General features: G+C 43.4%; 1 protein-coding gene across 5 annotated transcripts in view; it reads right to left on the bottom strand.

Moving 5' to 3' along the window:
* Positions 1-26,297, bottom strand: part of LOC122542465 (CD276 antigen-like) — a 267,892-nt gene that overhangs the window by 188,441 nt on the left and 53,154 nt on the right. For all 5 annotated transcript variants that reach the window (XM_043680194.1, XM_043680190.1, XM_043680195.1 and 2 more), the window contains exons 2-3: positions 16,543-16,884; positions 14,381-14,677 (exon numbers count right to left, since the gene is read on the bottom strand). In XM_043680194.1, coding sequence (XP_043536129.1) covers positions 14,381-14,677; positions 16,543-16,884 — 639 coding nt within the window. The remainder of the gene's footprint in view (positions 1-14,380; positions 14,678-16,542; positions 16,885-26,297) is intronic.

The raw sequence follows: 26,297 nt of genomic DNA, 5'->3' as shown, positions 1-26,297 counted from the left end.
ATAGATAGGAGGGTGGAGGGTGGGCAGGGAAGGTACCTGGGAAGGCAATAGATAGATGCAGGTGGGGTGTGATGATGATGGGTTGGTCGGGAGGTTGGAGCAGATAGGTGGGAAGAAAGATGGACAGGTGGGACAGGTCAAGAAGGCGGTGCCGAGTTGGAGCGTTGGATCTGGAATGAGGTGGGAGGAGGGATTTGGAAACTGTTGAAGTTGGTGTTGATGCCATTTGGTTGAAGATAAGGCATTCTTCCTCCAGTCGTAGGCGGCTTGGATTTAGCAGTGGAGAAGACCCAGGACTTGCATGTCTTTGGTGGAAGCAAAGAACCAGGAGGAAGGAATTGAAAGAAAGGATACCTTACTCCCAATTCCACCGCATCTGCTCCCAGGAGGAGCAATCCCACTCCAGGACATCCCAGATGGCTTCCTATTTCAAGGACCACAAAATCCCCTCCCACTTGATCCAACAATGTCCTTCAGTGGATCTCGTCCACTTCCTTCACCTCTGTCCTTGAACCCACCCCTCCAACCACAACAAGGATAGAACTCCCCTGGGCCTCACCTTCCACCCTACTAATTTCCGGAGATAGTGCATTATCCTCTGCCATTTCCGCCACCTACAGTCAGACCCCTCCACCACCAGAGACATATTCCCCTCCCCACTCTTATCAGCATTCCCTCCATGATTCCCACATTAGGTCCTAACTCCCCACCCTCCACACCTGACGCCTTCCCTTGCCACTGCAAGATGTGTAAAACCTGTGCCCTGACCTCCCCCCTCACCTCTGTACAAGGCACCAAAGGATCCTTCCACATCCAGCAGAGAATTTCCTGCACATCCACCCACCTCATCTACTGTGTCCGTTGCTCCCGCTGTGGTCTCTATATTTGGGAACAGGATGCCAACTCGCGGAACGTGTTAGGTAACATCTCTGGGACACATGCACCAAACTGCCCTGTGGCCGATCACTTCAACTCCCCCTCCCACACCACCAAGGACATACAAGTCCTGAGCCTCCTCCACTGCCAAATCCAAGCCACCTGACGACCGGAGGAAGAACACCTCACCTTCCGCCTTGGAACCTTCCAACCACATTGACTTCACTAGTTTCCAAATCTCCCCTCCCCATCACCTCATTCCAGATTCAACTGTCCAACTTGGCACCACCCTCTTGAACTGTCCTACCTGTCTGTCTTCCTTCCTACCTCTCCGCTGCACCCTTCCAATCAACCTATCACCATCAATCCCCACCTGCATCTACCTATCTCCTGCCCAGCTATCTTTGCCCCAGCCCCAATCCCACCCTCCTATATATCTCTCAGCTGCCTTCCCCCCCCCGACCCAATATCCATTGCCCTCCCCGCCATAATTCCTGATGAAGGGCTTATGTCCGAAACGTTAACTCCCCTACTCCTTGGAGGCTGCCTGATCTGCTGTGCTTTTCTAGCACCACATTTTTCGATTCTGCAGTCCACACTTCCTCCTTGTCTATGAAATAATGGTCACAGCCAATTTGCCTTCCTTATTGTCCAGTGAACTTGAATGCTAGCTTTTTGTGATTTATGCACATGATCACGCCATTCCTTCTGCGCTGCAGGTTTCTGCAGCCTCTTTCCATTCATAACATTCAGCTCTATTCTTCTTTCTGCCAAAGTGCAGAATCCCACACTTTCCAACATTGTATACAGCTGTCAAGTTGTTGCCTATTCACTTAACCTCTCTGCATCCCTCTGTAGACTCTTTGCATCATCTCCATTTTCCTCATCCAAGTTATTAATATATATTGCAAACAATTATGGGCTCAGCACTGATCCCTGTGGAACTCCACTGGTTACACGCTGCCATTCTGGAAAAGTCCCCTCCATCCCATCTGTCTCCTTTTATTAACCAGTCCTCTTATCCATGCTAAAACACAACCTACCACACCTTCAGCTCTTATGAAGTGGCCTTATGTATCTTATCTGAGCAAACGACTTCTTGAAATCCAAACATATCGTAGTCAACTGGTCCACTTTCATACATCCTACTTGTTACCTCCTCAAAAGAATTCTAATAAATTTCATAGGCTAACTTCTCCTTTAAGCACCCACGCCAACTCTGCTCGATTATGTTATACGGTTATAGATGCTCTGTTATTGCATCACCTATGTTGGATTCTAACATTTGCCCAATGATAGATATTAAGTAGCGTCTGTTTACTGTTTATTAATGTCCCTGCACTTTTTAATAAGGGTGTTACATGAGCAGTTTTTAATCCTCTGTGACTCTTCCAGAATCTAAGGATTCTTGGAAGAATATAATCAGAACATCCACTAACTCTGAAGCTACTTCACTTAACATCAAGGATGCAATCTATCTGGTCCACATCCTTTAGCCCCATTAGCTTTCCTTGTACCTCCTCCTAGCAAACGTTCCTCTAATTATTGCTTTCCTCCTCTTCAGCTTAGTCCCTTCGTTATGACATATCATTGAATTACTACTGGTGCTTTCTACCATGAAGACTGATGCAAAGTGTTCTTTCCTGTCATTTTGTGACTTCCCATTATTACTTCCCAGCCTCATTCTCTGCAGGGTTTATGTTAATTTTAACCTGACTTTCCAATTTTATATATTTGAATGGAGTCATTTACAAGGATGTTGCCAGGGTTGGAGGGTTTGAGCTATAGGGAGAGGCTGAATAGGCTGGGGCTGTTTTCCCTGGAGCGTCGGAGGTTGAAGGGTGACCTTATAGAGATTTATAAGATTATGAGGGGCATGGATAGGATCAATAGACAAGGTCTTTTCTCTGGGTTGGGGGAGCCCAGAGCTAGAGGGCATAGGTTTAGGGTGAGAGGGGAAAGATAGAAAAGGGACCTAAGGGGCAACTTCTTCACAGAGGGTAGTGCAGGTAATAATCTTTTTTTTATATTTCTGGCTAGTTTACTCTAATATTGAAGAAGGAGAAATTAAACCTTATTTTTTTAACTTCTTATGTTGGCTTTTAGAACTTTCTGGTTTGTTACTAATCTTGGCGATGTTGTATGTTTCTCTTCCAATAGGAAATTGTCCTTAAAAGCGATCCAAACAGCTAAGGCCAAAGATCAATTCCACTCTCCTGGAAACATTTGCGAAATGTGTGGTTGCAGGTGTGGCTCTCGGGTCAAGCTCAATAGCTATACAAGAACCTACAGAACCCATGACCAGAGACACGAAATTTCCTAGATGGATAATTCTACTCATTAATGAATGATTACCAACAATATTTAAATTCCTTAGTTGACCAAGGTTGGTTTCTTCCCCCTTTCTAAAATCCTTCTTTCTCATTAGAATCTACCAGAAGACACTGGAGCAGAAATGAGGCCATTTAGCCCATCAAGTCTGCTCTGCCATTCAATCATGGCTGATATGTTTCTCAACCCCATTCTCCTGCTTTCTCCCTGTAACCCTTGATCCCCTTGATACTCAAGAGCCTGTTTATCGCCATCTCAAATATACTCAATGACCTGGCCTCCACAGCCTTCGGTGGTAAAGAATTCCATAGATTCACCACTCGCTGGCTGAAGAAGTTTCTCTTTATTTCCATTCAAAAAGATCTTTCCTTTATTCTAAGGCTATGGCCTTCAGATCCGAGTCTCTCCTACCAATTGAAACATCTTCCCAACATCCACTCTGTCCAGGCCATTCAGCATTCTATATGTTTCAGTTAGATACCCTCTCATCCCTCGAAACTCCATTCAGTATAAACCCAGAGTTCTCAAACGTTCCTCATATGTTAAGTTTTTCGTTCCTGGGACCATTCTCATGAACCTCCGCTGAGCACGCTTCAGGGCCAGTACATCCTTCCTGAGATATGGGGCCCAAAACTGCACACAATATTCCAAATGTAGTCTGACCAGAGCCTCATAGTGCCCCAGAAGTACATCCCTGTTTTTATATTCAAGTCCTCTCAAAATAAATGCCATCACTGTATTTGTCTTTCTAACTACTGACTTAACATACAAGTTTATCTTGAGAGAATCCTGGACTAGAACTCCCAAGTCTCTCTGCACTTCAGACTTCTAGATTTTCTCCCCTTTTAAAAAATAGCCCATGTCTCTATTCTTCCGATCAAAGTGCATCACCTCACAATTTCCCACATTGTACTCCATCTGCCACTTCTTTGCCCACTCTCCCAACCTGTTCAAATCGTTCTGCAGCCTCCCCGCCTCCTCAAAGCGACCTGTCCCTCTATCTATCTTTGTAGCGTCTGCAAACTTAGCCACAATGCCCTCAGTTCCTTCATCGAGACCGTTAATGTATCATACTTTTGTTCTAAGTCATAAACTGTTTTCTTAACCATCTGCTATTGTTCCTCACGGTCGTTTCTGCTAAACTTTGTTCCTGTACTTATTTAAGTATGGCACAGTTGTATCTAATCTATGTTTCTCACTCTCAAACTTAATACTGAATTATACCAATCTACGGGCTCCTGTCCTAGCCAGGGATCCTTTACTCTAAGATCATTATTAAACCAACCTCATTGCTTGACAGTACTGGATTCAGAATAGCATGTTTCCTGGTTGGATCCATGACACATTGGAATATTTTTCTGGAACAAAAACGTCCTATGAATCCTTCCAGGTACTTCTGCTAATTTGATATTCCTAATCTATATGAAGATTAAAGTCACCTATGATTAATGCTTGGCCATTTTTACATGCCCAATTTGTTTCTTGATTTATTCTCTGACGTATAAAACAGCTGTTGGGGAGTTTGTAGACTGCTCTCACCAGTATATTGTCCCCTTGTTATACACCCATATGGATTCTACAGCACCTGATAAGAGATCATTGCCAAGTCAAATTATCCACTCATACTTCTCAATGGCAGTAGCAAATTCATCTAACTATTTATTATTAATATCAAATACTGCTATTCATGGTAATCATTAATATCGCAGGCTCTCATTTATAGTTACATGCGGTAAAGACTAATCTATTCTGGTGCTTATATGAGTCTTCCAGAAATTAAGTTTTCTGTTTTAACTCCGCTCACACAGTGCTACTTATGTATATTGATGTGCAGCTCTGAGACATCATCACAAGGTTGTTCTAGGATCTTACATAATCAAATGGAGAGGTTCAGAGAAAGAATTTCAGAGTACAGGGCCTAGGAAGTTGAAGACACTGCTGGCAATGTGGAGTGATTCAGTTAGAGGAACTTCAAGAGGGCAGATTTCACAGCAATCAGAACAGTTAAAGGTATTAACATTACCTGTATTTACAGGACACCATTATTGTCCCCATTTTCCAGGGCAAGTCAAAATTGCACTGAGTCCCCCGAGCACAGGCACTGTTCAAGCAAACTTTTGCAGTTTGTGGCAGAAATCACATTCACATATTTGAAACAAAAACAGAAATTGCTGGAAAATCTCAGCAGGTCTGCTGCAACAAAGTTCCAAAGAAGGCTCACTGCACCTGAAACATCAACTCTGATTTCTCTCCACATTCATTGCCAAACCTGCTGAGAATTTCCCGCAATTTCATTGGTTTCTGATTTCCAGCACCCGCAGTTTTTTTTTGTCTCTATTCACATATTTTGTCCGTTGACAGCTTACAGAATCATACATATCGTCACTCTTGTTTTAACATATTCTTTAAAAGACTAAGGGCAATGTTACTCAGGCATTTCTTCATTTGCACCTACACGGGCTGATGTGCATCTCATTCGTCTTGGACTGAAACAGAGTACAAACAAAAACCTTGAACAGTTCACACAGGTGAGTGGTGGGGGCGTGGAATGCACTGCCAGCAGTGGTAATAGAGTCAGATACATTAGGGACATTTAAGCAACTCGTGGCTAGGCACATGGATGATAGTAAAATGTAGGGTATGTAGGTTCATTTGATCTTGGAGTAGGATAAAAAGCCTGTACAACATTGAGGGCTGAAGGGCCTGTACTGTGCTGTTCTATATTTACATTGTTGAAATCACTGTCCTGTTTGAAAGTGAAGTATTAAAACACTGAAGGTGCACAAAAATGAGTTTATGCTCTAAGATCTGGATCAGCTGTGATGAGCAATCCATTCCAATAAAAAAAAAGGAATCACATCTTATATTCTGACTGAATCCAGTTTTTCCACATGATTTTTTTTTAGAAATTTGTCCAAATGAGTTTCCAATGGACAAACACAATAACTGGAAACAAGAGAAAATCAGCTGTCCTCCATAATGCCCCCTCTATCTCATTCTCCTTATAACCGGTGTTTGTACATTTAGTGCTTAAGATAAGGCATGTGTCCACCAAATTCTTACAATTGCCTTTCTCGTTATAAAGACTGATAACCTAGAGTCAATGTTGAATTGGATAAGGCACCAGAGGGAAAGTCAGCATCAATGAAATGGAACTGGGAGAATAGGAGAAACCATAAGATTACTTTCCCGGGAATATGCGTGAAAATTAAAAAGGCCTTTCTTATACTTTTCCCCCTTCCTCACTTCCTGCAAAATCATTCTCATTCACTCTTTTTTTTTTTTAAATTCCCCCTCAACTCCCAGGCAGCTCATTTCAGTTTTAATCAGCCCAAAGACTGTATTCATTGTCAAAAAAATAGATGATGTCGTCTTTTATTTGCCAGACCACCATAGCAGAAAGTGAAAAAGGAAAGCCAGGTGAGATCAGCAATGCCACATTCTGAACCTTGTTCATACCGCCATACTTCTTTCAATGTTAATATCTCACAACATATACTCATACAGGACAGCCTCAAAGGACGTGCTAAAAAGCTGTCAAGTCACTGTTAACTCAAAGAAAGAATTTGCATTTATACGTGACCTCAGTGCGTGGCAGCCCTTTACAGGTAATCATTCTTGACACACAGTTACTGCTGTAACGTCGGAAGATGGGGCTGCCGCTCTTCAAGGTCTCACAAACAACAACGTGATCATGGCCAGGTCCTGCAGTCATTTTGTGAGGAACAGAGACAGTCACCACCCAGGGAAAACGTCCTCATTTCACTTTGAAGTGGGACAATATGGTGTTTTGCATATACACCTCAGCTGGAATGTCTGTCCCTGGAAAGCAAAGCCCTCTGACGGTGCAGCGTGCCTATCACGGTGTGTTGCAGCATCGGTTGCACTCGAGTCACTGGAACCCAAGACCTTTGAGTTAGAAATGAATGTGTTATCAACTGAGCTATGACTGGTATTATATTCTCATGGGGAACATGACAGGTTTTCTTTCCTGAGTCTCTCAATAGAACTTCTGGATCAAGATAACAAGCATGACGTTGGTTTAAAAAAGTGTGAGGGAACGTAGGAGAGAGTGGGAAGGAATGGGTTGAAACTTTATTGCTGGAACAGCACAGCAGGTCAGGCAGCATCCTGATGCTGCCTGACCTGCTGTGCTGTTCCAGCAATAAAGTTTCAACTTTGATCTCCAGCATCTGCAGACCTCACTTTCTCCTGGGAAGGAATGGGCACAACTCTCATGCAATAACAACTTACAGACTTTTTGAAGTTTGCTTTGCCAATTGAAGGCCTCAGCAATCTCATTGCATCTAAAGTAGCCAAATTAAAGCTCAAAGTTAAGCAAATTCATTCTCCTTCTCTTTTTTTTTGCCAAAATGTCTGGATATGGGCACAGAGTGTTGAAGTGGATCCTGTTTAAAAAAAAATACAAAAAAATTTAAAACAAATCGGTGATGAAGGGCTTATGCCTGAAACGTCGATTCCCCTGCTCCTCGGATGCTGCCTGACCTGCTGTGCTTTTCCAGCACCACACTCTCAACTCTGATCTCCAGCATCTGCAGACCTCACTTTCTCCCTGTAAAAATTAGGCCAGGGATCAGAAAAAACTCCGCAGAGACAGAAATCCTGTCACAAGATCACCCCTTATTTACACCAGGACAGTCCCTGACTAGGGTACTGCCTCATCTACAGGCAGGCACCAGAGTGGCAGTATCCCGAACAACCCAACCTTTTTAAAAGATGCTGGAAATCAGAACAAAACGGAAATTGCTGGAAAAGCTCAGCAGGTCCGCATCTGTGGAGAGACATCAGAGATAACATTTCGGATCAAGTGACCCTTCCTCCGAACACCTGAGGAAGGGTCACTTGACCCGAAACTTTAACACAATCTTTTTATGTCAGCTAGGGCTCCCTGATTGGACCAGATTAGCAGCCCCAATCAGGGAACTCATATTGTATGACGTCCAGTTGGCTGACCTCATTGTAATCACGACAGGATCATTTTTCTCTCATCAAATACAGCCAAATTTAAGCTTCTAATTGGTTTGACATGATACACCAGATTGCAGCCATCATTCAAATCCAATCTTTCCAATGATAAATAACAACGGCAATAATCAAGACCAGTCTGTAAGTTCTCATCTCATCATTTCACAAATGTAGGAGTTATGAACAGCCTGTGTGCTAAACTTCACAGTGGCTTGTTTGACAATTTCCTTCACCACCTCCTCACACGCTTATGCTCGGCTGTGTAATCAGAAGCTTTGGCACAATAAAACATGCCAGAGAAACAGGACGATTGTGACTTCATAATATGGAGGCATTGAAAAACCTCACTGACTCACCATAAATGCCACGAACTGCTGCAGTACTGCTGGAGCTACACGAACTCTGTGTGCATTTTGCAGCAAGTGGATTGCCCCTCAATGCCCTAAAAGCTCTCCACAACCTATAAAACATATGGTGAGAGAGCAGTGGAATGCTGCCCATTTCTCCAGATCAGACATTTCTGAAGCCGACAGAGAGACATCAGAATTGCCTCATTGGTATCAGAATCAAAGAAATCTCAGAGAGGGTGCAGAATGTTCTTGAAAGGGAGCGGGACCAGCAAGTGGTCTTTGTACACATTGGAAATAATGACACAGGAAGAGAAAACAAGGAGAATATAGGAAGTTAGGCAGGACTTTAAAATGGAGGTCCTCAAGGGTAGTAATCTGGATTATTATAATCCAGTGTGGGTAACAATAGAAGGATAGAGCAGATGAATATGTGGCTGAGGAGCTGATGCAGGGGAGAAGGATTCACATTTTTGGATCATTGGAATCTCTTCTGGGTTAGAAGTGACCTGTATAAGGAGGACAGATTGCACCTGAATTGGAAGAGAAGTGACCTGTATAAGGAGGACAGATTGCACCTGAATTGGAAGGGGCTTAATATGCTGGCAGGGAGATTTGCTAGAGCTGTTTGGGAGGATTTAAACGAGTAAGGTGGGGGCAGGGGGACCCAGGAAGATAGTGAGGAAAGAGATCAGTCAGAGACTGGTACAGTTGGGAAAAGGAGCAAGTCAAATAGTCAGGGCAGGCAGGAACAAAGCAGAGAACGAGGCAGGACTGATAAATGAAACTGCATTTATTTCAACGCAATAGGCCCAGCAGGAAAGGCAGATGAACTCATGGCATGGTTAAAAAACAGGGGACTGGCAGCTTAATATTCCAGGATACAAATGCTACAGGAAGGATAGAAAGGGGACGAGAGAGGAGGGGGAGTGGCATTTTTGATTAGCAATAACATTACAGCTGTACTTAGGGAAGATGTTCTGAGATTATGAGAGTTGAAAAATGTGGTGCTGGAAAAACACAGCAGGCCAGGCAGCATCCAAGGAGCAGGAGAATCGACGTTTCGGGCATAAGTCCTTCTTCAGGTAAAAAATCAAAAAATCGGTGATGAAGGGCTTATGCCCAAAACGTCAATTCTCCCGCTCCTCGGATGCTGCCTGGCCTGCTGTGTTTTTTCAGCACCACATTTTTCAACTCTGGTACTCCAGCATTTGCAGTCCTCACTTTCTCCTGTTCTGAGAATATGTCCAGGAAACTTCATTGGTGGAACTGAGAAACAAGAAAGGGATGATCACCTTATGGGAACTGTACTATAGACCTCTCAGTAGTCAGCTGGAAATGGAGAAACAAATTTATTAGGAGATCTCAGTTATCTGTAAGAATAATACTGTGGTTATGGTAGAAGATTTTAACTTTCTAAACATTGACTGGGGCTGCCATAGTGTTAAGGGCTTGTCCGTAAGGGTGGAAGAGGCAAGAACTCATTTCTCAAGCTTTCCTAGAGTAGGTGCTCAGAAGTGAATCAGCTGCATGTTTTATATTGGTTTAGTATTAAGGACATGAGCAAATTTGAATTTTTGGAACTGGTATAGGGGATGTGTGTCACTTTCCCAGTACACCTGGTTGAATTTAATCCTGCCAGATCTGTAATTTCTCAATATGCAAAGCTAGCTCACAATTAATCATGTTCATGTTGAGAGATCTCCTTATATAAAAAAAAGGAACAATTTCTGTTCAATCTGTCACTGCAGGAGAAAGATCCCTTTGGTCACTGCAAGTTAATGGTATCATGAAAATAGCATACGAGAAAAATAAAAGACTTCTTCATGTTGACCACTGCTAATCAAAAGCAGGTCAGGCAGAGGAAATCTTACCACTGTGTTTACAATACCACTAACACATGGTAACTAGCAAAGAACTCCTACAGTTCTGTAAAAATAGACTTTTGAACATTTGCACAACAGCAAGACGCCAGTCTTCAGGGAGAACCTCAGTCAGTCAGCATGTGATGGCACATTACAATGATAACTAACTCCTACACAGCTATGATTTCAATCTCTGTTGAAGTGCATACAGTTCTGGCTGACAACCTTGCTGGAAAGATGTAGGACAATGGTATCTCTAATTGCACGTATCAATGATCAGGCTGGAAATATTCCCCTTCATCTCTAAGGTGACTTCCAACGTGCGATAAGGAGTTGAGCAGCTATAACCTTCTCTGGTCACCCTCAAGGCAGTCACTTTGAAATATTAGGCTGCAACCTTAAAAATCCAAGGCACAGCAAAATGACAGTCTGGGTCACAGAAATGGATATGTTGCAGTACAAAACAGTTGATCTGACAACAGAACTGAAAAAAGAACTTGCACACCAATGAACTTTATTGCAAAAAAAGAATGTCAGCAGTAGTTCAATACTGAGCAGCTCATTAACAAAAGTTTTATTTCAGTTGCTGCCTGACTTGCTGAGCATTCACAGCATTTTCTGCTTTTAGAATCAAACTCCCTACAGTTCAGAATAAGGACATGTGGCCCATCGAGTCTGCACTGACCCTCCAAAGACCATCCCACCTATCCCATCCCTGTAACTCTGCATTTACAATGGCTCATCTACCTCGCCTACACATCCCTGCTACGGGCAATTTAGCATGGCCAATCCACCCTAACCTGCACATCTTTGGACTGTGGAGGAAACCGGAGCTCCCGGAGGAAACCCACGCAGACACGGGGAGAATGTGCAAGCACCACACAGACAGTCACCCAAGGCTGGAGTCGAACTTGGGTTCCTGGCACTGTGACGCAGCAGTGCTAACGACTAAACTACCATGCCATACCACGCCTCCCTTGTTTGTTTTAGTTATATTTTCATTTTTGCATCCTAAACTCCATCACTTGTATCTCAACAAAAATTCTGTACGGTGAAGGAATAGCATCTTTGCAACTGAATCTTACAGCTGGAATAGTGTGCAAGTGACCAGTGACGTGGGGGAATGCCACCAGTTCCCACAGCTTAGCTCTAAAATCGCCCACACTGGAAGCAAATCAACAATGGAAGCAGGAAAGGTATATGCTCACTTTTAAAGCAAGATCTCCCACGATTGAAAGATAAATGGTATGAAAACACTGAAGACTGTTAAGTCACCTTCGAGTTCTACAGCTTCTTCTTAGTGCCAGGTGGTTTTCCACAGGACTAAGCTTGAGTATTCTTTCACATTTCACTCTTGGATTCCAACAATGCTGGTGTGACCTTCATGTCTTAAAACCTATCCTCACTGCACTCAGCTTTACACCAATTGACAGGTGGAACTCGGTAGTGGTGGGAGGGGGAGTGGAATCATTCATTATTTCATTCTGCTATGTAAGGGATCCAGAGAAAAACAATCAGAGTGTTCACTCCCATGCTGAAGTGCTCGTTAAATGCTTGCCTTCTTTAAATTCCATTATGTACGTGTGGAGACTGTGCTACATTGGGAATGAAAGCGAACCAGTAGTCCAGACAGAGGCTGTGGGGACTCGAGTTTGAATCACTTTATGAATTAATGGATTTCAGATTAAGTTGATAAATCAAAAATCTGTAAGCAACAGCTAGTCTCAGTAATGGTGACCAAGGCAATATCGACTGTTGCAAAAACACATCTGATTCATTCATGCTCTTTCGAGAAGGAAATCTGCCAACCTCATGTCACCTGGCCTACACGTGACTCTAGATGCACAGCAAGGCAGTTAGGGAATGGGCAAGCTATGCTGATCTTGCCAGTGATGTCATGAAATAAAACACATACCTCAATTTCTTTGGCTGTTGAACCCCATGGCTATTCACAACAACAGAAACGGAATTCTACCTTCAACTGAAAGGTGATTTCCAGGACAGGTTCGGTAAGTCTTCATTCAAATTCAAGTTTAGCACAGGGCACACGCAAATATATCACTGTCACCTTCGCTTATTTAACATTTGCTAAGTCAATGACATTTCATGTTAGAGAGGTCATACACTTAACCAATAATAGGCACACATATAGCCTTGTCCTCCTAACTTAAGGACAAGATGAATGATGGACGAATGAACCTGAAGGTTAAATCTGTCAATCCTTCAAGTTAACATTAATCTGACAAGGCCAGTACAAATACACTGCAAAGCAATCCTGCTATTTAATTGTGTTTTAAAGAAGGCTTTGCATTCCTTCTATAGTTTTAATCTAACACACTGTGAAATTACTTTGATTGGACAAAGTTAAATGCTACTTTCAGAATCCAATTAATTAAATAGAATCACAGTTCTCAGCAAACATTGAGCTGTTTATACAATTCCTTTTGTTGCAGATTTCTGGTTAAAAGCTTCCAATTGTTAAATTAAGGTAGATTTAACTGTATTAAGTTGCAAAACCTCTTCAGTTCATTGGCCGTCAACTCAAGCAAATGAGAACGGCCTGTGAAATGAGAGGTTTATTCTGAATTGTAAAGCTAGCCACCTCTACCATTTAATACAAACTGATGCAGCACTAGAGATCATTGAGCTCACTGTGCCGATGTTGGCTCTTCTGTCCAGCTATCTAATTAGTCCCACTCCATTACACCATTACACCATAACTTTCCCATGTTTCCTTTCCAAATGTTCCATTTTAGAAGTTGCATTAAATCTGCTTCCACTCTCCCACCCTGCTTCCAGGCAGTGAATTTCCACAGCATATCAACTCAGTCCATAAAAAATTGATCTAAAAACTTGCGCGTTCTCGTTACCAACTTGCCCAGTTCTGGTCGCCCAGTTATTGGAAGGATATTATTGAGCTAGGGAGGGTTCAGAAGAGATTTACCAGGATGTTGCCAGGTACGGAAGGTTTGAATTATAAAGAAAGGCTGGGGCTTATAAAATAATGAGAGGTATAGATAGATTTAATGGGATATTATTGAGCTAGGGAGGGTTCAGAAGAGATTTACCAGGATGTTGCCAGGTACGGAAGGTTTGAATTTTAAAGAAAGGCTGGATAGGCTGGGGCTTATAAAATAATGAGAGGTATAGATAGATTTAATGGTAGTTGTCTTTTTCCCTAGGATGGGGGATTTCAAGACTAGGTGCACACTTTTGAGGTGAGAGGAAAGCGATTTAAAAAAGATGCAAATGTTTTACTCAGAGGGTGGCTCAAGTTGGAATTAACTTCCTGAGGAAGTGATGAATGTGGGTACAATTACAACATTTAAAATACATTTGGATTAGTACATAATAGGAAAGATTTGGAGGGATATGGGCCGGGAGCAGGCAGGTGGGACTAGTTCAGTCTTGGATTATGTTTGGCATGGACTGGTTTGACCAAAGGGTCTGTTTCTTTTTTCTGTATGACTATGACTTGTCTGCCAGTGGAAACAGTTCCTCCTCACTTACCTGATCTACAGTAAATATACCCAGCTCCTTTACGGAAGATCTACCATGTTAGCCTTCACAAGAGTCTAAAAAAAAAGTTGTAACCAGCTATAAATGAAAACATTTGAAGAGATACTGCAAGGCTTCTGCCACACTACCATCATTTACCACACTTGTAATGGGTTTAAATGGTTACAAAATTGGAAACAGCGCATTTTCCCGCACTCTCCCTTCTAAAAAGAAAACAAAATTGCCCATCAAAATTTCTAAACATGTTTTGCCGATATCCTATTGTGATGTTGAGTGATTTTCAGCTGGTTCACTGCAGAGCAGAATGGATGAACAGATGTTGCAAACACTTCAGAACTCCTTTGAGGCAGCTCACAGTAATTGGAATGGATGCTGTGAAAGTTGTGCTGTTACAATGTCCTATTATATTTTGCAGACCTCAGATCGCCAAGTTGGCTACAGCAATGTGCAACTGACCTGTAATGGTTGCCAAGGCTTGGGTCTCCTCGTTCAGCAGCTCGTTCCTCACCAGGCAACTGTACGTGCTGTTGGGCTCCAGTATCACCCGGATCACACTGCGGACGTCAAATAGGCCCTCCTCATTGGCTACCTGCGAAGTGGTGACATTCTCGGTGATGTTGCTCCCTTTCCCATCGTGCCATTGCACCGTAGCTTGGGGGTAACCGCCAGAAGAGTGGCAAGCAATGGCTACCTCATCACCAGGCTTGAGATTCTTGTTGGGTTCCAAGTGCAGACTGGGTTTGGAGTAAGAAGCTGAAACAACAGAAGTATAAGTAAGGCAAATACTCTCAACCAGTCCAACACGTTTCATTCCAAAAGTACTTCACGACTTCTCTGCAGCCATTTGGCCATTAGGATTTCTCCAGGTCCTGACCAGTCCAATCAACACCATCTTATGTTCATTTCATTCCTTATCTCAATTTTACTAACTACGTGTCTATGGAATTCACTGCCACAAAAGGCTGTGGAGGCCAGGCCATTGAGTGTATTTAAGACTGAGATAGATAGGTTCTTGATTGTCAAGGGGATCGGGGTTATGAGAAGGCAGAAAAATGGGGATGAGAAACTGGTCAGTCATGACTGAATGGCGGAGAAGACTTGATGGGCTCAATGGCCTAACTCTGACATTACACTTATCGAGCCAAAAGCGAGAATTCCACATTTCAAAATCTGGCATTCTTGAATTTGTCTTGGTGAATGCAAGACAAATAGCTTCAGAGATACAGGATCTGGATTATGCCATGTGGATCTTCAAGGCTGCTTAGCCTGGTGGAGACCTGATTGTGGTCTCAATTCCACTTTCCTCTCAGCCAGCCTTTACATCTCTCATGTGGTTTTATGCCCACCTTCAGGCATTTGGCTCAAGAAAGTCAGGTCCATGAATCAGAGAATGTTTTCAGGCCTAGTCTTTATAACACTGTTTATTATAGTTCAAGACTAAATACAACAACATTTGGTTATCAGACATATATCAAACTGTACTCTTTCTGTTACCTTCTTGGAAGACATTTCTATAAATTCTATCATATCATATTAGCTGGTCTACTTCACATTTCTTTTTTTCTATCTTATTTTATCACTCTCTAATTCTGCCCACACTGTGACAAGCAATGCCCAGTGAGGAACAGCTCCCCTGGTTCCTCATGAAATAGAGATGCATTGGTTTTAATTTTCCAAAACCCTCCTTGATTCAGGGATGACACCGTTACATTGGAAGATGTAGCTTCTTTGCTCAGAAAAATTGAGAGAAACAGAAAGCAAGAAATTACAAGTCAGGTTACTTAATGACTGTCATAGAGAAAATATTCAAAGCTATTATCGAAGGCAGTATAGCAGGACACTTGGAGAAGTTCATGATAATCAGGCAGAGTCAACATGATTTCATGGAAGAGGAATCATGTTTACAGAATCTATTGGAAAGGTATGACATAATGTGGATAAAGAGGAACTGGCAGATGCACTATACTTAGATTTTCAGAAGGCATTTGATAAGGTGCTATCTCAAAGGGTATTGAAGAAATGAAAGCTCATGGTGTGACTGGGTAGCATGTTGCCATGGAGAGAAAGTTAACCGGCTAACAAGAAGCAGTGAGGAGGCATTAATGGGTCTTTTACAGGTTTCACAATATGTCACAGGGAAAGTGTCATGAACATTAGAGCTGGGCCCTCAACTAGTCACAAATTTACACAAACGACTTAGATGACGAGTCAGAAGGTACTGTTGCTGACTTTGCTGATGACAAAAATATGCAGGAAAGCAAGAGCAAAGAGGACAGAAGGAGGATGCAAAAAAGCTAAGTGAGTGAATAAAGAACTAGAAAATGAAGCATAATGTGGAAAAATGTGGATAGTTCATTTTGGTGTGTAGAATGCAAAAATCATCATTTTGGGAGATTGCAGAGCTCTGAGATACGGGAGGGACCTGGGTGTCCTTGTGCATGAATCACAAAAGTGTTAGTACGCAGGTACAAGAAGTAATTAGGAAAGATGCTATCATTTGTCATGAGGGAATTAACTGCACAAAAAGTGGGGAGGATATGCTTCAGTGGTGGTAATATCACACTGGGAGCCGATGTAGGTCAACCCATTGCTGTGGGCACAATGTCACATTCTCGTACCCGCCAATCGGAGCATGATGGAAGCACTCTGGTGGCTTTTAATTCTCACAAAGCAGGTGAAGCTGCCCTCATCCTCAATCCGGACATGCCTCAACAGTAAAGAAGCATTGCCCTTTTCCAGCTCCTCGGTGAACAGTGCTGTCCTGTTCACAAAGTTGTCTGCCTGTTGGTCCGGCTGGTGCGGGTACTTGTGCACCATCTTCCGAGTTTCCGTGAGCTGCCAAATGACACTGAGGTCGCCCAGGGAGAAAGTGGCATTGGTGGTGAAGGAACAGTTCAGGGTGATGTCTTTTCCAAAGATGGCAACCACGGGGACTTCGGGTACTTGGATCTTGAAGACTCCTGGGGATGGTAAAAAAAAACATCAGAGTGAGAATTCTGTCAGACTCATATTTAAGGATTAGTAGGAGAAGGGAAAGGAGGGAAATATTGAGAGTTCCTGTTAGATTTGTTGTGTTTTATTCACTTGCGGGATGGGGGCACCATTGGCTAGACCAGCATTGGCCCATCCCAGAGGGCAGTTGAAAGTCAACCACATTGCTATGGGTCTGGATTTACATGTAGGCCAGATGAGGGAAGGATGGCAGCCCTAAAAGGCTTTTCCCAACAATTGATTCATGGTCATCATCAGACTCGTAATTCCAGATTTTTTTTAAAACATTGAATTCAAATTCCACCATTTACTGTGGCAGAATTCAAACTGAGAACATTACCTGGGTATATGGAATAACCAGTGATAATACCACTAGGTCACCACCTCCCCCTCTAGCCATTAGAATAGGCAGACAAAATCACAATCAAGCAGGTTGATCCCAAATAAAAACGAAGAACTACAGATGCTGGAAATCAGAAACAAAAGAATAGAAATGGCTGGAGAAACTCAGTGTGCCTGGCAGCATCTGTGCAGAGAGAAAGCAGAGTGAAATGGTTCATTATAGTTAATGGTAGGATGGGAGAAGGCTCATCTGGGGCAGAAACAGCTCATGAGTGGCCATCATCTATGCTGTCAATTCTTTTAATGACCACTATTATGTTGTTTACACATTAGCCTTAATTACAACTGCTTCTGTGGTTTACTCACTGTGTCTCCCAGCTGGCAATTCCAAAGAGAAGATATGAATAATTAAACAAATAGCTCATTATTAATTTAGTCAGTCAATCAGCTATCCATACTGGCTGAAAGTGGGTGAATGGTTTTTATTTCCCACACAATTCAATCAAATCATTTCTTTTTATCCACCCATTACCCCTCCTCCTCTCCATTTCCATGGACAACAGTGAACTGTGCTACTTTCTAGAGCAGCTGGATAGTAGATTGCTAGGGGGATTACTGATTGCCACTCTGCGACCCTGGCTGCTGCCTTGGCACAAACACACAAAGCTCCCTCTCTCCTTACTTCATTTCAGTCCCTCTGGACTATCTCACCTTGTTTAAGAGTTCCCAGGCTCAACTTTACCCTCCCAGTCTCTCATCAGCAAGGACGGCAACAACAGCTCACACGATCTGCAAAAAACTGGGTCACTGTTCTGTTTTCTATTTAAAAGCAATATTGGAGAAGGGACATTTTCCACAGGATCCACTTCTGTAACACAAAAAGGCCTCCTGTTTTTACAAGCAGTAAAAATGTTTTGCTCTATGAGAACATAGGAACAAAGGGAGTAAATGCTCCCTCTTGGGAGTTGACAAGAGGAGGGCAATATTTGGGCAAGTTGGCACTGGAGAGAAACTCACCTGTTTCATGCCACCTCACCAAACAAGTGGGTCAAGGAGGGTCAAGGGCAATTTTCCCAAATTGTCAGGGATGAGAGAAGTGCTTAAGTGGTCAATTAATAGCCACATAAAGACCTTGACTCACCACCTCCCTGCTCACCCGTTAGGCAGAAAGATCAACTCGTTTCCTGACCAGGCTCCATAGTGTCCTGCCTTCTGGGTTGGGGATGGTGGGAGTTTATCCTCCAACTGCCTCATCTGGGGGCAATCAGACGCACAGATGGCTCGTAAGGAGATGGCTCTGAACAGCAGAATCCAGTGCCGAGAAGGCCTTGAACTGTAGGCTTTAGGACCTAGAAGCTGTTAGCGTTACACTGAATGGCCAGCAGTGTTAACGCTCTGTGAGAGGGCAAGATGCTCATCATTGCTCACCCATTAGCTCTTAGACATGGCTATTGACAGCGGATTGGGTGAATGATCTCTCCAGTCGGTGGGGGGAGATGGGTGGCGGCATGTTACCTCGTATGAAGTGCATCCGCACACTTTTGAGAAAACTCAAAAGGAACGTTTAACCCTTCCAGTTTCTCACAGTTCTTTTCTTTGATTAGGACTTCAGTTTTGCAATCCTTAGTGCTACCATGTGGGGCAAATACCTGGAGGCTCTGGGATAATATCAGTGCAATGACAGCTTGTTCCTCCAGTGCTAATTCCCTGCAGAGATGCACTTCAAGCTGTTCACAATGAGTTAAGGTTGCAAAATGCACAGAACCACAATCTTCAACCTTGCCAGAGAACAAACCATGATGCTCAGGAAAGAAAGCACTCATTGATAAAAAGAAAAACACATTTCAACTGCATTCATGGAATCATAGAATCCCTACGGTGTGGAAACAGGCCATTTGGCCCAACAAGTCCACATCAACCCTCCGAAGAGTATCCCACCCAGACCCATTCCCCTACCCTATTACTTTACATTGCCCCTGACTAATGCACCTCAACTACACATCCCTGAACACTGTGGACATTCTCATTTGTTAAGAAGTAAATCTCTTGTCCTTCAAGGGCTGAGAAATTGCTCAAATATTATGGACGCAATCAATCATTCTCGAAACTCTTGCCTCACTGGATTGATATGAGTGAGACAATGATAGATTGACTCCAATGAGAGCCCAGAACTTCAGACTGCTAACCAGTGACTGCCCTGGTGGCAGATCCTTGCATAGCACTTAAAGACGACAAAGAAATCCGCTGGTGAAGTCACCTCCCTCTGATACATCCCATTGTCCAGGTGTGATCTGTGGGGCCTTGCCACTCAAATGGTTCAAAACGAACCCACTTTGAAAAGGAGAATGAATGTTCTTCCCCCTATCCTGGTTAATATTGATCGTCCAACACCACCAGACAACCATGGTTACATTGCTATTTGAGGCAGCTTGCTGCGTGCAAGTTCATTACAATCTTTCATAGAATCATCGAACCTCAATACTGCAGATAGAGACCATTTGGACAGTTAAGTCTGCACCGACCCTCCAAACAGCAACTCACCCTATCCATTTAACTCCACACTTAGTGGTTAACACTGCTCCCCACTGTGCCAAGGTCCTGGGCTTGATTCCAGCCTCGGGTGACTGTCTGTGCAGAGTTTGCACATTCTCCCCATATCTGCGCAGGTTTCCTCTGGGTGCTCTGGTTTCCTCCCATAGATTAAGTAGATGGGCCATGCTAAAATTGCCCATCGTGTCCAGGAAAGTGCTGGCTAGGTGGATTAGCCATGAGAAATAAAGGATTACAGGGATAGGGTAGTGGGTGGGTCTGGGTGGGATGCTCTTCGGAGGGTTGGTTTGGATGTAATGGGCCGAATGGCCTGCTTTCACACTGTAGGGATTCCATTCTATGATTACCATAGTTAACGTACCTCACCTGCACACTACAGGGCAATTTAGCATGACCAATCCACCTAATGTGCACATCTCTGGACTGTGGGAGGGAGCCAAAGCACCCAGAGGAAACCCACACTGACATGGGGAGAATGTGCAAACTCCACACAGACAGTCACCACTACATCTCAAAAAGGTACGCTTCCATCCACTTCCCCTGATGAAGGAGCAGCGCTCCGAAAGCTAGTGATTTCAAATCAACCTGTTGGACAAAACCCGGTGTCATTGATTTCTGACATCTCAAAAAGTCCTTCATTGGCTGTAAACTGCTTTGGAACATTCCAAAATTTGCAAAGACACTAAATACTGAAGGTCTTACTTTTAGCATGCAGTATTTTACTGCTCAACATTATATAAGGTAATCAAGAGTTAATATTGAGCTGTATCGAGCTCCACCCAATCTAATGACGGCACACAGTCTTAGGAAACAAATTAGTCTTGCATAAGATCCTGATGGAGACAGATGTGACATACCTGGCTTCTGATTGTTGGAAATATGCCTAACATGTGATAATAATTGTACCTACTGCTATCACAAGACATAATTTATTGCCTCATCTTTTTACAGTCTGGATATCCTAGGGATGTTTTCCTCAGAGCACAGAAGGCTGAGGGGCAGAGACAACTTTCCCCTTAGTAGAGGGATCAATAACCAGGGCTCACAGCTTCACGGCCAGGACCAGAAGGTTTAGAGGGAACTTGAAAATTTTCTTTTACCCAGAGAACTGTGTGGATCTGGAACTCACCACCTAAAGAATAGCGGATGGGGGAACCCTAAAGATATTTACATGAGCACTTGAAGCACCCTCGCATACAAGGCTACAAACCAAGAGCTGGAAACTGGGATTAGAAACAGATAGATACTTGATGACTAGTGCAGACACAATGGGCTGAAGGGCTTCTTTCCATGCTGTAAAAGCTTTATGACTTTTAAGACATTATGGTGGTCGATCCTCCATCACAACTAGACAGACCATCGGAAAAAAAAAGAAAGTTGCAACAGGGTAGCGGAGAGGTTTAGGCAATGGACTGCTCAACTAATGAGCTCTGCATGTGTGAGTTTGAATCCCATCCCTATCCATAATCTGTTAACTGCTCTGTTTAAAGGATTCTTGTGGTGAACTGATCGTGTCCCCACCTCTGGGCTCGAATGCCTGGGTTCAACTACCATCCTGCTCCACAGCAGGCGAATAATGGCATGTCTGAACAGTTGGTTAGAAAGGAGAGTTGGCAGCAGTGAACAATCACCACCCACTTATGAAATTGAGATCGAGAGATAGGAACATTGAAGGGCAAACACAGAGGCTCTAGTTCATTTCTCCCTGTCCCCAAAAAAAACCTTCTGCATCACGGTATTAGCATTTTTCCCAAAAAAAAGTAATCTGGAAAAAGTGATAAAATAGGTCAAAATTAACTTGAGATTGGGTAAGGAATAAAGCCTGCGGAAATCCTTTCGGACCGAAATTAGTCAAGGAGTTCGTCAAGGAGGTCACTGTAGCTCTGATCATCTCCTGAATGCTCAAGGCAGAAGCTATAAACTGAAGCTGACAAATACTCAGTCATTGCCAAATAAATTTTTGCTTCAAATGGTATACAAACATGCAGCACATATTAATGCTAACCGACAGATAGACAAGCTGCAGAAAGCAGACTGAGATATTCAAATAATCCTTAGTCCTTTGCATTTGGACGATGTCCTGCCTTCTTCCTTTTTGAAAGGGACTGGATGAGCTTAATTATTAATGCAGCCAAAAGCTCTCAGCCCATCATGAATTAATTCCAGCTTTCGATGTCCTGACGGAGACAGCTCTCAATGCCCTACATTTTTCATGACTCACCCGGCAACAAGTCCCAACGGCTGATCCCTGCGAGGAGCCAGAATGCAGACTCACGTGCTAAGTGGGAACATTTTCAAGAAACTAGTGCTGAACAATATAAAGAGATACGGAAACTCTGTCGAAAGGACTTCACACTCGCAGGATCTGGGAGAACAGAAAAACCCAGCTGATACTCCATTGTAACAGTGTGACAATCCCTCAATATTTGGAAGTGTTAGCTTCACACTTTGAGTCACCATCCGCTCTTTCATGTAGCCATAACAGATCCCATGGGATTAATAAGCGCAGACTAATTTTGCCTATAATTCCATCAAGGGTGTGCCAGTCAGTGAAGTATTTTAAGTTTACAAGGTCAAGGCAAAGTCAATCTAGTTCTACCTGACCATAGGCTGCTCTGCTATGAGAGACAGAGAGAGAGAGAGAGAGAGACAGAGAGAGAGAGAGACAGAGAGAGAGACAGAGAGAGAGACACAGAGAGAGAGAGAGACAGAGAGAGAGACAGAGAGAGAGACAGAGAGAGAGACAGACACACAGAGACAGACACACAGAGACAGAGAGGGGTGAGGGAAGGAGGAAGAGAGAGGAACTAGTGGATGTTTTACCTGAGTGATGGGAGTGGAAGGTATCCATCCAATCCCCATCAGCAGAACAGGAAACTGGTTATCACAAGATTATTCATGGGTGCAAATGGACAACATTGATTCATACATTACATGGTTGGCTGCATGGCTGGTTTGCAGTGCAGAGTGACGCCCAACAGAGTGCGTTCAATTCCTACACCGCTTGAGGCTACCATGAAGGACTCTCTTTCTCAACATCTCCCCTCACGAGGTGTGGTAACCCTCAGGTTAAACCACCACCAGTCCTCTCTCTCTCTTTAATAACAGAGCAGCTAATAGTCTGATAGGATTATGGCAACTTCACCTTGGCCTTTTACACTTGAAAAAGGAGAAAGTGAGGACTGCAGATGCTGGAGACCAGAGTTGAAAAGTATGGTGCTGGAAAAACACAGCAGGCCAGGCAGCATCCAAGGAGCAGGAGATCGACGTTTCGTTTCCTGAAGGGCTTATGCCCGAAACGTCGATTCTCCTGTTCCTCGGATGCTGCCTGGCCTGCTGTGTTTTTCCAGCAGCACACTTTTCAACTTTTACACTTGAAATGCATCATTGACTAGCAAACATTTGATGGCATCCTGACATTGGTCTGCCTTTCTTTTGGGCACCATCACCACATCTCTGAAGTTTTTTCACAAGAACTACAAGCCAAGATAAAGAACATATCTCAAAACACCAGGATTCCCACACTATATAAAAGAAAATCAGGACTTCACACTCACCACACCACTAGCACCACCCCCTCTCCCCCTCGCAAAGATGCCATGCAATATTCAGCAAGCCGAAACGTCGACTTCTCCCCTCCTGATGCTACCTGGCTTGGTGTGGTCTTCCAGCCTCCTGCCTGTCTACTTTGGATTCCAGCATCTGCAGTTTGTTTTTGTTGTTATATAATATTTAGGACAGGGTGATAAAACCCATACAATTAGCATAGAACAACAGATTTTCTTGCCATTCCCAAGTGGTCTTTCATTGCCAAGAGTCCACATATTACTAATTCAGATGCAAAGATCAGTCAAACGCACAGAACTCTACATCCAATACAGACAGGTAATCCTGTCAGGGCTCCCGTTTTTAATGTGTGCTTCTAAGGCAGACTCCGTTTTCTTCATTGCAATTTTAATGAAATAACATCAATAAATACAAAAAAAAAGCATACAGAGTTAACAATTCAGAACTGGAAGGCAAAGAGATGTAACAAGTACAGAAGCAAAGAAGGCGATAAGGTGAAACGGAACAAAAGAGATCACTTGTGAATAGCTTGAAGGTAAGTGATTCTATCGCAAATGGTACAAGGAATTTAAAAAGGATAGCAGTGGGTGGTATGAATCCCAGAGAGACCAATAAAATGTTGTTTAAATATTAATTTTCTTCTGACCAAAGCAAAAGGCCACACACAAAATTTCACATTTTAAGGTTTTCACTGTAACAAATTAACATGAACACCGACTAAACATTACTTAATAGGCAACTACTTTTAACTACAGAAACTGTATTTCCCACTTATTTCTCAACAGAACTGAAATGTCCATAGTATACTCATGCATTGCACCATACTCTCGGTAGAAAGCTATTTGTGAGTTCAACATACCATAACATAGAATCCCTATAGTGTGGAAACAGGCCCTTCAGCCCAAGTCCACACTTACTCTCTGAAGAGTAACCCACCCAGACTCATTCCCCTACTCTGCTAGACCACTTTTACCCAGACTAATGCACCGAACATACACATCCCTGAACACTATGGACAATTTCCCATTGCCAATTCAACTAACCTGCATATCTTTGGACTGTGGGAGGAAATCGGAGCAGCTGAAGGAAACCCACATAGACACAGGGACAATGTGCAAACTCCACACAGTCACCCGAGGCTAGAATCGAACCTGGGACCCTGGCACCGTGAGGCAGAAGTGCTAACCACTGAGCCACCATGCCACCCCGACAGGATCTCTTCACCTTGGCACACTAGGGTGAATCATCTAGTGTCTGAAATACAATGACGTATTCAATCTTCTGAGCATAATTAAATGGACTCCTAATAGTGAGGCACCCTCTTCAAAACCCCTTCCTTTTAAAGCTCCACAAACTATGTTTCTTTGAAGGGCCAACCTACTCTCACCAACACATTGCTTGGTGGTTAATTGAAAAATAGTCTTTTTTCTACCGGGCATAGAAACACCTAGAATCATAGGATCCCTATAGTATGGAAGCAGGTCGTTCTGCCCATCGTGTCCACACCAGCCCACTGAAGAGCATCCCTCCCTACCCTATAAATGCTGCATTTCCCGTGGCCAATCCATCTAACCTGCACATCGCTGGATACTATGGGGCAATTTAGCATGGCCAATCCACCTAACCTGTACACCTTTGGATGCTGGGAAGGAACGAGAGCACCGGGAGGACACCCACACAGACACAGAGAACATGCAAACTCCAAACAGACAGTCACCCAAGGCTGGAATCGAACCTGAGTCCCTGGCGCGTAAGGCAGCAGTGCTAACCACTGAACCACTATGCCACCTGCAAAGACCCACCTTTCATGGGTCTTCTTCCTACTCTTTGGATTAACACAGAGTCAAATGCATGGAAGCTGTGTCCAATTATTAAAGTTTGCACTTTACTTGCAAAGACCTTTGACTTAGCCTCTTTCCCCACGCCAACCAGGTCACATGCGCTTGTCTCTGGGCAGATTTTGCAGGAGGCCACATCCCACTCTCCAAACCATCCAACTTTGCCATGAATTAAAGGAGGTGAATGCAGGGCAAGTGAAGAAACACAAGGCCTAGAGAAGCTACAAATAGCAACCTCAGATGCGGTCAAAAAGCACGACCACTGAAGTTCCAATCTGAAATTGCAGACCTCAGTGTAGATGCTGACATAAAAGCAAATACCACAGAATGCTGGAAATCTGACACAAACAGAGAATGCTGGAGAAACTCAGCAGACCTGGCTGTGAAGGCAAGGAGATTGTGAAGTGCCATGTTGTGTTGGGCTTGCTAGGAGGCTAAGGACCGGAAAGTCAGAGCAGAAGTGGAAGCAGGAAAAAATTAAAACAACACCGACTGGAGGCTCAGGGTCAGGCTTCTGAACTGAATGCAGGTGTCGCCAGACCTGCTGAGTTTCACCAGCAATTTCGGTTTTGATTTGATTTATTGTGGTCACGTGTACATAAGTACAGGGAAACATTCCATTTTGCGAGCAGTTCAGGCAGATCATAACAAACAAGGATATACCAATCATAGGGTGCTTAGACAGAGTAAGGCAGACAGATTACACTGCACAGGAGGTGCATAAAGTAAGATCAACATTAGCAAGATCAACATTATTTGGATTTAGAGAGCTCTATTCAGCAGGTATTCCACTATGCGGTCACTCAAGGTGCATTTGGTCCCTCCAATTGAATTTGATCCCTCCAGGATATGGAAGATATAGACTGTAGGGAAATAGATGGTGACATCTTGCAAAATGTCCAGATTACAGGGGAGGAAGTGCTGGATGTCTTGAAACGGTTAAAACTTGATAAATCCCCAGGATCTGATCAGGTGTATCCGAGAATTCTGTGGGAAGCTAGAGAAGTGATTGCTGGGCCTCTTGCTGAGATATTTGTATCATCGATAGTCACAGGTGAGGTGCCGGAAGACTGGAGGTTGTCAAA

Source organism: Chiloscyllium plagiosum, chromosome 40 (genome assembly GCF_004010195.1).
Source record: "Chiloscyllium plagiosum isolate BGI_BamShark_2017 chromosome 40, ASM401019v2, whole genome shotgun sequence".
Classification (NCBI taxonomy): Eukaryota; Metazoa; Chordata; class Chondrichthyes; order Orectolobiformes; family Hemiscylliidae; genus Chiloscyllium; species Chiloscyllium plagiosum.
This window is presented reverse-complemented; position numbering and strand designations above follow the sequence as displayed.